This window comes from Neophocaena asiaeorientalis, unplaced genomic scaffold (genome assembly GCF_003031525.2).
Source record: "Neophocaena asiaeorientalis asiaeorientalis breed wild unplaced genomic scaffold, Neophocaena_asiaeorientalis_V1.1 scaffold607, whole genome shotgun sequence".
Classification (NCBI taxonomy): domain Eukaryota; kingdom Metazoa; phylum Chordata; class Mammalia; order Artiodactyla; family Phocoenidae; genus Neophocaena; species Neophocaena asiaeorientalis.
This window is the reverse complement of record NW_020173405.1, coordinates 1,374,660-1,384,892: the sequence shown is the minus strand read 5'-3', so window position 1 is coordinate 1,384,892 and position 10,233 is coordinate 1,374,660. Positions and strand designations below refer to the sequence as shown.

The 10,233-nt window shown below is 48.9% G+C and overlaps 1 protein-coding gene across 1 annotated transcript; it reads right to left on the bottom strand.

Annotated features, from left to right (window-relative positions):
• On the bottom strand, positions 1 to 1,243 carry CLDN3 (claudin 3). The gene has a single exon (XM_024747203.1). It carries the CDS (start codon positions 1,027 to 1,029, stop codon positions 367 to 369), a length of 663 nt encoding a protein of 220 aa, XP_024602971.1. The 5' UTR covers positions 1,030 to 1,243; the 3' UTR covers positions 1 to 366.
• Between the last annotated feature and the right edge of the window lie 8,990 nt (positions 1,244 to 10,233).

Genomic DNA, 10,233 nt, shown 5'->3' with positions numbered 1-10,233 from the left:
TGCAAAACGAAAGGTTTTTATTGAAAAATATCAAGTGGCCCTTTTCAAGACTGCGGGTCCCTGCTCAACGAAGGCTGTCAGGCCGCGGCCCGACGGGGCGAACAAGTAGCGGCAGTCACCCCAGCTCCGCGCTCCAGAAGGGCAAGGTTTCACGGTCCATGCTGGCTGGCCCTTGGACTCCGCAATCCCGCTCCCCGGCCCGAGGAGGGGTGGCAGCTGGGGAAGGGGGCGCCGGGAGGTCCCCTCCCAGTCCAGCGAGAGAGTTGCCTGGCGTCTGGGTGGGCTGGTCTCCGATGCAAGGCCGCACGCGGGACTGGTGGGCGCGCCATCTCGTGGGAGTGGTAGAGGCTTCCCGCGGCTGCTCACTCAGACGTAGTCCTTGCGGTCGTAGGCTGTGCCGGTGCCGGTGCCCGGGCCGTTGGAGCGCGGCGCCGAGTAGAGGATCTTGGCGGGCGTGTATTTCTTCTCGCGCGGCGGGCACGAGCAGCAGAGTAGCGCTCCCCCCAGCAGCTGCAGCGCCGCGGCCGCCCAGCCCACGTACAGGGCGGAGCCCATCTCGCGCTTCTGTGCATCTGGCACCAACGGGTTGTAGAATTCCCGGATGATGGTGTTGGCCGACCAGGACACCGGCACGAGGGTGAGCAAGGCGGCCACCAGGAAGAGCACGCCCGCCACGATGACGATCTTGGCCTTGGCCGTTTCGTCCTGCACACAGTTTGTGCACTGGGCACCCACGAGCGCCACAAGGAGCCCGAAGGCGGCCAGCAGGATGGCGATGACGATGAGGGCGCGGGCCGCCTGTAGGTCCTGCGGCAGCGCCAGCAGCGAGTCGTACACCTTGCACTGCATCTGGCCCGTGCTCTGCACCACGCAGTTCATCCACAGGCCCTCCCAGGTGATCTGCGCCGTGATGATGCTGCTGCCGATGAAGGCCGTTACGCGCCACATGGGCAGCACGCAGCACACGATGGTGCCCAGCCAGCCCATGACGGCCACCGAGGTGCCCGCGATCTCCAGGCCCATGGACATGGCTGCCGCTCCAAGGCCGTCACTGGCGGGCGGCTCCGGGTGCGGGACGACGAGGGGCCGGGGCCGCTGGGGCCTGGGCGGGAGCGGCGGTGCGCCGACGGACTGACGCCCGAATTAATGGACCGACGGAAAGACACACGGATGGCGCGCGCCCTAAAGGGTCCGCTCTGCCCGTTCGCGCAGCGGCTGCGCCTGCACCTGCCTGTGGCTTTGTAGGCGGGCGGCAGCGACTGGGCTGGCCCTGGGCTGGGGCAGGTTAGTCTTCGATCCGGGCCCAGCGCTCCGGCGGGGGAGGGAGGGGCGGAGCCGCCCTCTCCCGGGCCTGGGGACAGTGACGTGGCCCCTCTTCCCACCTTCACTAAGCGCCCTGGGAGGAAGGACTTGGCCAGGAGTGGCTCAAGGCGCGGGGATGGGGGGTGCCAAGAGAGGGCGGGGCCGAGACCTGCGCCCCCGCCCCTCGCTCCTGGTTCCCCACTGTTCGGAAACGAATTCTACGGGGTGTGGGGTGAAAAGCACAAAGTGCTGGACACTCCCCTCCCACCTTCCGCATTTTCAGCGCCGTTGGCACGGAAGGCGTGGGGAAGCGGGCGCTGCCAGCTGCCAGGGATCCGCGGGGACAGGGAGGGCCCACTGTGGGCGTGGCCGCGGCTGTTTTCCCAGAGTGGGCCGCTGCCCCGGGAGCTGCGCACCTGCTCCTCGGTCCGTCTGGCCTCTGAGGCAGCGCTCCCAGCGCAGGATCCCGGTCTGATCCAGGCCCATGGGGTTGCCAGCCCTGGACGTCTGGACTCGGCGGAAGCCAGGGACCACCCGCAAAGGCGCCCAGAAGACACCCCTGAGCCAGTGCTGAACTCAGATTCTCTAGCCCCTCTCCAGCTCTCAGCTCTTAACACTCGCAGTGACCCTGGATCCCTTTAGCTGAGCTGCTCTCGCCTCCCAGAGCCGCCCCCATTGAGCCCCTTCCCTTCACAGAGCTCTGGTTCTCTCTCCCGCTGAGCCGGGGGCGGGTGGGGGTGGGGGAGTCAGAACCGGGATCCACCTTAATGAAATGGTGGTGAAAGAGGTTTGATCCAGGCAAACGTGGGAAGTCAGAGACATTACCTGCCAATAGCCTTGCTCCCACACCTGGGCTATCCCTCGCCCTGCTTAGAGCCCTGCAGAGTTGGCCTTGGAGGGTCTCTCCCCCACCTTCCTCGCTTCCCCTCATCTCAGGGCCCTCATTCTTGCCGTGTCCTCTGCCTGGGACATTGCAGAGACCACATGGCTCACTCCTTTCACCTTTCATGTTTTTGTTCCCAGCCAGGCCTTCCCTAACCACACTATTTAAAATCACAGCTGGGACCTCCCTGGTGGCGAAGTGGTTAAGAATCTGCCTGCCAATGCAGGGCACACGGGTTCCGTCCCTGATCCGGGAAGATCCCACGTACCATGGAGCAACTAAGCCCGTGCGCCACAGCTACTGAGCCTGCACTCTAGAGCCCGTGAGCCACAACTACTGAGCCCACGTGCCACAACTACTGAAGCCTGCGTGCCTAGAGCCCGTGCTCTGCAACAAGAGAAGCCACCACAATGAAGAAGCCCGCGCACAGCAACGAAGACCCAATGCGGCCAAAAGTAAATAAATAAATTAAATTTATTTAAAAAAATTAAAAAATAAAATCACAGCTGGGAATTCCCCAACGGTCCAGGGGTTAGGACTCCCTGCTTTCACCGCAGTGGCCCAGGTTCAATCCCTGGTGGGGGAACTAAGATCCCGCAAGCCACGCGGTGCGGCCAAATAGATACATAAAATCGCAGCTATTCACCCCACTATGTCCTGTCCCCTTTTTATACTTTACATTCTTTTTTAGCATTTAACACTGTCCATCATACTCTATATTTTTCTTACTTATTTTTTATTCTCTCTCTCTGCTCTAGTATGTCAGCTCCACTGGGACATCCAGAAGGTCCCCAAACAGGCAAGGGTTTCTGCTGGTTTTATTAACTGCCGTATCTCCAGTGCCCAGAACGGTGCTGGGTCCTCAAGAGAAAGTTGATTTAGAAAGTTCATGCAAAAACATCACTTTCTTGCATTCCTGCAACCTTGTCTGCCTGGGGGCCCTCCTCCCGGCATAAATGACTGATAATGGGACACCACTCTGTCACATGCTTTTGGAATCTAGTCGGAACCTAGGGCACTTCCAGGCGAGATGAGAAACCCCATCAAACCGGGCCTAGGGGTTTTTCTGGTTTGCCCCACATCTCTCAAATACAGGCATGCAGCCTATGTCTTCCTCCGTAAGGGTCCAAGCCCTGGGGTGAGGTAAACAGGGCCAGAGGCCCATGGAAACCAGGGTCCTACTTCTCGCAGGGGCAAAGGTCTTGGGCTGGGCCTGTTGGGGCTGGGTTGGGCAGGGCTGGGAGTGCCCAGCCAGAGAGCCCCGCTGGTGCTGGGCGGGGGCTGCCCTGGAGCAAGTTCTTGAAGCCCAGGTCCATCCAGTGGACTGCTGGCTGCTGCAGTTTCCTGGTTAGTGGCGTGGCTTTGGGTCGGAGGAGAGGCAGAACACTTGGGCAGTGCGGCTGCGTATAGGGTGGGTGCCTGAAATCACATGCTTTTGTCCTGAGAGTGGGCTTCCTGCTGGTTTTGCCCTGAGCTCTATCTCTTGCTACCTGTGAGGCTGAGGAAAGTCACATCCCCTCTCTTAACCTACATTTCCTCCTCTGCCAAATGAGGAGACTGATGCCTACATGACCTACCTCACAGGGCATTGATGAGGACGGAGGAAACGTATGTGTACTGCAAACCAGAAAACAGCCAGGACCAAACAAACCAGTGGGCAGTGAAACAGTGTGGGCAAGGTGGAGGGTTTAGTTGGACAGACCTGAGGTGGAGTCCAGCTCCACTCTTATCAGTCCTGTGGCCTTGAGCAAGTCCTTTCCCACCTGGACTCGGTTTCTTCATCTGTGAAGAGGGGTTTTTTGGGTGGGCAGGAAGAGGCGCCTTGTTCCTGAGCCTGAAAGAGGTGGATGTGCTGGGCAGGGCTGTGAGGAGATGAGGCCAGCAAGACAGAAAGCTTCTTGCCCAGGGGCCAAACTTCAGGGACGCTGGGCAAATAGCTTCAATCAGCGTTTTGCTCAATATCGTCCATGGTCCTTACAACTCAATAATAAAAAGACAAATAACCCAATTAAAAAAATGGTCAAAGGATCTGAGTAGACATTTGGAACAGACAAGGAAGACATACAAATGGCCAAGGTGCACATGAAAAGTTGTCTGACACCATTAGTCATTAGGGAAATGCAAATCAAAACTACAAAGAGGGACTTCCCTGGCGGTCCAGTGGTTAAGACTTTTCCTTCCAAGGCAGGGGGTGTGGGTTCGATCCCTGGTTGGGGAGTTGAGAGCCCACATGCCTCGTGGCCAAAAAACCAAAACATAAAACAGAAGCAATATTGTAACAAATTCAATAAAGGCTTTAAAAATGGTCAACATTAAAAAAATCTTAAAAAAAAACATACAGAGATAAAACTTCATACCTATGAGGATGGCTAGAATCAAAAAGATGATAACAAGTGCTGCAGAGGATGTGGAAAAATTGGAACCCTCCGACAATGCTGGTGGCATTGTAAAATGCTGCAGCTGCTTTTGAAAACAGTCTGACAGTTCCTCACAAGGTAGAATTACCATAGGACCCAGCAATTCCATTATTAGGTATTTACCCAAGAGAAATGAAAATGTACGTTCACACGAAAAACTTGTGCACGAATGTTCATAGCAGCATTATTCCTAATAGCCTGAAAGTGGAAATGTCCTAAATGTCAGTTGATGAATGAATAAACAAAAAGGAGTGTATCTATACATGCAATATCATTCAGCCATAGAGAGGAATAAAGTTCTGATATGTGTTACAACGTGGATGAACCTTGAAGACATTATGATAAGTGAGAGATACCAGTTGCAAAGGATGGCGTATTATATGATTTCACTTATAAAAATGATCCAGGACTTCCCTGGTGGCACAGTGGTTAAGAACCCGCTTGCCAATGCAGGGGACACGGGTTCGAGCCCTGGTCTGGGAAGATCGCACATGCCACAGAGCAACTAAGCCCGAGCACCACAACTACTGAGCCTGTGCTCTAGAGCCCGCGTGCCACAACTACTGAAGCCCGAGCGCCTAGAGCCCGTGCTCTGCAACAAGAGAAGCCACTGTAATGAGAGACCTCTGCGTGGCAATGAAGAGTAGCCCCTGCTCGCCCGCACTCAGCAACAGAGACCCAACGCAGCCAAAAAAAAAAAAGAAAAAGATCCAGAGTAGGAAAATCTATAAAAATAGAAAGTAGATCGGTGGTGGTGCTGGGGTGGTAGTGTTGGGAGAAAATGGGGACTAACTGCTAATGGGGACAGGGTTTCTTTTTGGGGTGATGAAAATGTTCTATTGACACAATTGATTGTGTTGATGGTTGCATAGCTCTGTGATGATACTAAAAAACCATTGAATAGTACAATTTAAATTGTGAGTTGTATGGTATGTAAATTGTATCCATAAAGCTGTTAAAAACCACAGTGGTGCTGGGTGGGGGGGCTGCAGTGTGTGTTCGTGTGGTATGTGTGTCCCCAGAGAGTGGGAATGAGGGTGGGATGAAGCTGTTTTTGAATGGAGAGTACTGTGGGAGTTGGTGAGAGGAGGGTGAGGCTTGGGGGCTCCAAGCACGAGGCTTGTCTCCTCCTCCTCCATTCCTGAGCCTCCCGTCTAGAAACAGCAGCCCGAGCCAAGGTGGGACCGATGCTCCAGCATCCCTCCAGTTAGTGCTGAGTGGCCATAGGAAGGGGAGTTCTGATGCTGTCTTGGTCCAGGAGAGCTTCCCGTAGGAGGAGGTTGGGCAGGAGCTGGCTGGTGGAGGTGACTAGGTGCGTTTGGGGTGAATTGTGTGTGTGTAACTCCAAGAAGCATCTAGAAAAAGAGGAACTGAAAGAAGAGTGCCCCCAGCTAGGAGATTAGCCTGTTCCCCATCTCCCACCCAGTGTTCAGCTCCCCAGAAGTAGCCCTCACGTCCCCAAGGCCTGCCATTCCCCTACTGCAGTGGCAGCATCCTCCCCTTTCTCCCATCCCAGCACACTCAGCCTGGCCCCCACCTCTCCCCAGTGGGCAGCCTGTACTGAATTACACCATCGGCTTTCTTGGTTCTCCAGTTTGCAAATGGCAGATTGTGGGACTTCTTGGCCTCTACGACTGCATGAGTCAATTCCTATGATAAATCTTCTATTATGTGTATCTGTATATAGTCTATTAGCTCTGTTTTTCTTGAGGACCTTGACTAATGTGGTAGAGTTCTCCAGTGAAAAACTGGGCCTGTAGATTACTTTCTGGGAGTTTTAAAATTACAAATACTTAATACTTACAGGTCTATTTAAATTATCTATTTCATACTGAGTGAATTGTTGTAGCTGTGTTTTTTGAGAAATTGGACCATTTCATCTAAGTGGTTGAATTTATGTGTGTTCATAATATTTCTTATTATCCTTTTGATATCTGTAGGGTCTGTATGATAGCTCCTGTTTCATTTCTGTTGGCAAATTGTATTTCTCCCTCTCTCTCTGTCAGCTAGAGGTCTGTCTTTGTCAGCTAGAGGTTTGTCATTTTTACCAGTTTTTTTTTTTCCTCAAAGAACCAGCCCTTTGTTTCATTGATCTTCTCAATTATCAATTTCCTTGATTTTTGCTCTTCTTTATTATTTTCTTATTTCTACTTGTTTTGGGTTTATTTTCTCCTCTTTTTCTAAATTCTTGATGTGGGAGTGTAGATTATTGATTTGAAACTTTTCCTCTTTTCTAATATATGCATTTAGTGTTATAAATTTCTCTCTTAGCACTGCTTTATCTATGTTCTACAATTTTGATATGTTGTACTTTCACATTCACTTATTTCAATGCATTTAAAAAAAAATTTCCCTTGACCTATGGCTGCCTTTTGAGTTATGGAACAAGAAGTGTGCTGTTTAGTTTCCAAGTGTTTGGAGATTTTCCTGTTGTCATTCTGTTATTGATTTCTAGTTTGATTCCATTGTGGTCAGAAAGCATACTATATGATTTCAATTAACTTAAATTCAATTAATTTAAATTCAATTAATTTAAATTCCCTGGCCATCCAGTGGTTAAGACTCAACGCTTTCACTGCCAGAACCTGGGTTCAATCCCTGGTGGGGGAATTAAGATCCTGCTAAAAAAAATTTTTTTTAAGATTTTTTATGTGGACCATTTTTAAAGTCTTTATTGAATTTGTTACGATATTGCTTCTGTTTTTTGTTTTGTTTTTTTGCCCCCGAGGCATGTGGGATCTTAGCTCCCAGACCAGGGATCGAACCTGCGTTCCCTGCATTGGAAGGTGAAGTCTTAACCACTGGACCTCCAGGGAAGTCCCTATCTGGGTTTTTTAAACAAATGTGTGTTCTGCTGTTGTTGAGTGGAGTATTCTATAAATGTTGATTAGATCCTGTTTGTTGATGGTGTCACTGAGTTCTATAACTTTGCTATATTTCATCTACTTGTTCCATCAATTGTTGAAAGAGAAGTGTTAAAGCCTCCAACTATAATTGTGGTTTTGTCTATTTGTCCTTTCAGTTATGTCAGCTTTTGCTTCATAATTTGCAGTTTTGTTGTTTGATAAGGCATACACATTTAGGATTACTATGTCTTCTTGGTAGATTGACCCTTATTTCGTTACGTAATGTCCCTCTCGGTCTCTGGTAATTTACTTTGCTCTGAGGTCTAGTTTATCTCATACAAATGTAGCCACTTTCACTTCCCTTTGATTGTTTTCATGCTATATCCTTTTCCATGTACCTTGCCTATGTCATTATATTTGAAGTGAGTTTCTTGTACACAACATATATTCGGGTCATGCTTTTAAGCACTCTGATAATTTCTTTTAACCGATACAGAGGCATACCTTGTTTTATTGCGCTTCGCAGATATTGTGTTTTTTTACGTTGAAAGTTTGTGGCAACCCTGTACCGAGCAAGTCTATCGGTGCCTTTTTTCAACAGCATTTGCTTACTTGGTGTCTCTGTGTCGCATTTTGGTAATTCCTGAAAGATTTCAAACTTTATCATTATTATTATGTTATGGTGATCTGTGATCAGTGACCTTTGAAGTTACTATTGCAAAAGGATTATGACTCATGAGGCTCATGATGGTTAGCCTTTTTTAGCAATGAAGCATTTTTCAATTAAGGTACGTACATTGTTTTTTAGATATAATACTATCGCACAGTTAATGAATACTGTATAGTGTAAACATAACTTTTATAGGCATAGGGAAACCAAAAAATATGGGTGAGTCACTTTGCTGTATTTGCTTTATTGTGGTGGTCTGGAACCAAAACTGCAATATCTCTGAGCAATGCCTGTATTTAGATTATTTACATTTAATGTAATTGTTGATGTGTTAAAGCTTAGTCTGATATTTTATTTTTTGTTTTCTGTTTGTTCTCTCCATTTGTTTGTTTTTTTTTTCTGTTTTCTTTTTTCTGCTTTCCTGTGGGTTACTTGAACAGTTTTGCAATCCATTTTATCCATAGTGTTTGTTCTTTTTAAAATATTTATTTATGTCTTAGTTGCTGCATGCAGGATCTAGTTCTCCAACCAGGGATCGAACCTGTGCCCCCTGCATTGGAAGTGCGGCATCCTAACCACTGGACCACCAGAGAATTCCCAAGTTTGGCTATTATTTATTAAAGTTTAAAAGCAATGCCTACTTATACAGGAAAGTCAAAATGGAAAAGGATATTAGAAAAATTATAATCCCATCCATTTAAAGATACTATTATTGACATCTGGTTTTATACGTTTCAAGATGCTTTTCCAGTCATTTCTGTTCAAACGTGGTGTCCACTAGAATGTAAACTTGACGACTGTAGGGACCTTGTCTGTATGCTTCAGCACTTTATTTTTAGCAGTAGAATAGTACCTAGCAGAGGGCAGGCACTCAGTAAATACTTGTCAAATGAATATGTGAGTGAGTCCTGTTGTACTACTGTGTTATAATATACTGTAATTAAAATTTTTTAATTGAAAAAAGTTTTCGTATTTCATATCTAGGCTCCCCATTGGCCTTTGTGGTGTGGGGATGGGTGGGGCCACAGTTTCTTCTCTGGTGTTTGTCCTAATATAGAATGCTTAGTTTTAAATTTTATTTAAAATTTATTTTGGCCGTGCCTCATGGCTTGCAGGACCTTAGTTCCCCGACCAGGGATTGAACCCACACCCCCTGCAGTGGAAGTGCGGAGTCCTTAACCCCCACTACCCACAAACGGCTGACAAATATTTATTGAGCACCTACTGTGTGCCAGGCACTGTGTAGGCGCTGAAGGCAGGGTCAAGGGTCATTCCAGCTGATGACACCTTGCATTCTCCCCATCTCACCCCGCTCCCACACAAACCACTGCAGGGATGAAGTATCACTCTTCTAGCTACCACTATCTCTAAGAACCCCAAATCTGTCACCCCATAATAAAGTTGATTTGAAGTGTTACTATCTTTTGGAGGGACTGCCAGGAAGTTCCCCTAGAATGGTTATTGTTCAAAAGTTCTCTGTCCTTTTAGGCTGCCTCTTTCCTGGTCTTTTGACCAGAGAAAGCAGACTTTTATTGGGGCTTTTTTGGTTTTTGTCCAGTGGTATCTCCCACTTGCCTACATCTTCAGTTCCATGTTTGGGATACATGAGGGAGAAAGAAAACCCAGGGCACTGGCACAAAAACAGACACCTAGATCAATAGAAAAGAATAGAGAGCCCAGAAATGAATGCACACTTATATGGGCAATGAATCTATGACAAAGGAGGCAAGAATATACAGAGGGGAAAAGACAGCCTCTTCAATAAACGGTGTCGGGAAAACTGGACAGCTATATGCAAAAGAATCTAACTGGAATACTTTCGGGCTTCCCTGGTGGCGCAGTGGTTGAGAGTCCGCCTGCCGATGCAGGGGACCCGGGTTCGTGCCCCGGTCCGGGAAGATCCCACATGCCGCGGAGCAGCTGGGCCCTTGAGCCATGGCCGCTGAGCCTGCGCGTCCGGAGCCTGTGCTCCGCAACGGGAGAGGCCACAACAGTGAGAGGCCCGCATACCGCAAAAACAACAACAACAAAAAAAGTACAGACTGAAAGTTGTTAAGAGAATAAATCCTAAGAGTTCTCATCACAAGCGAAAATAGATTTCTTTTCTATCTCTTT

Bases quoted from the DNA above. Each gene is read 5' to 3' on its own strand.
- CLDN3 (XM_024747203.1), bottom strand. From the start codon at position 1,029: ATGTCCATGGGCCTGGAGATCGCGGGCACCTCGGTGGCCGTCATGGGC.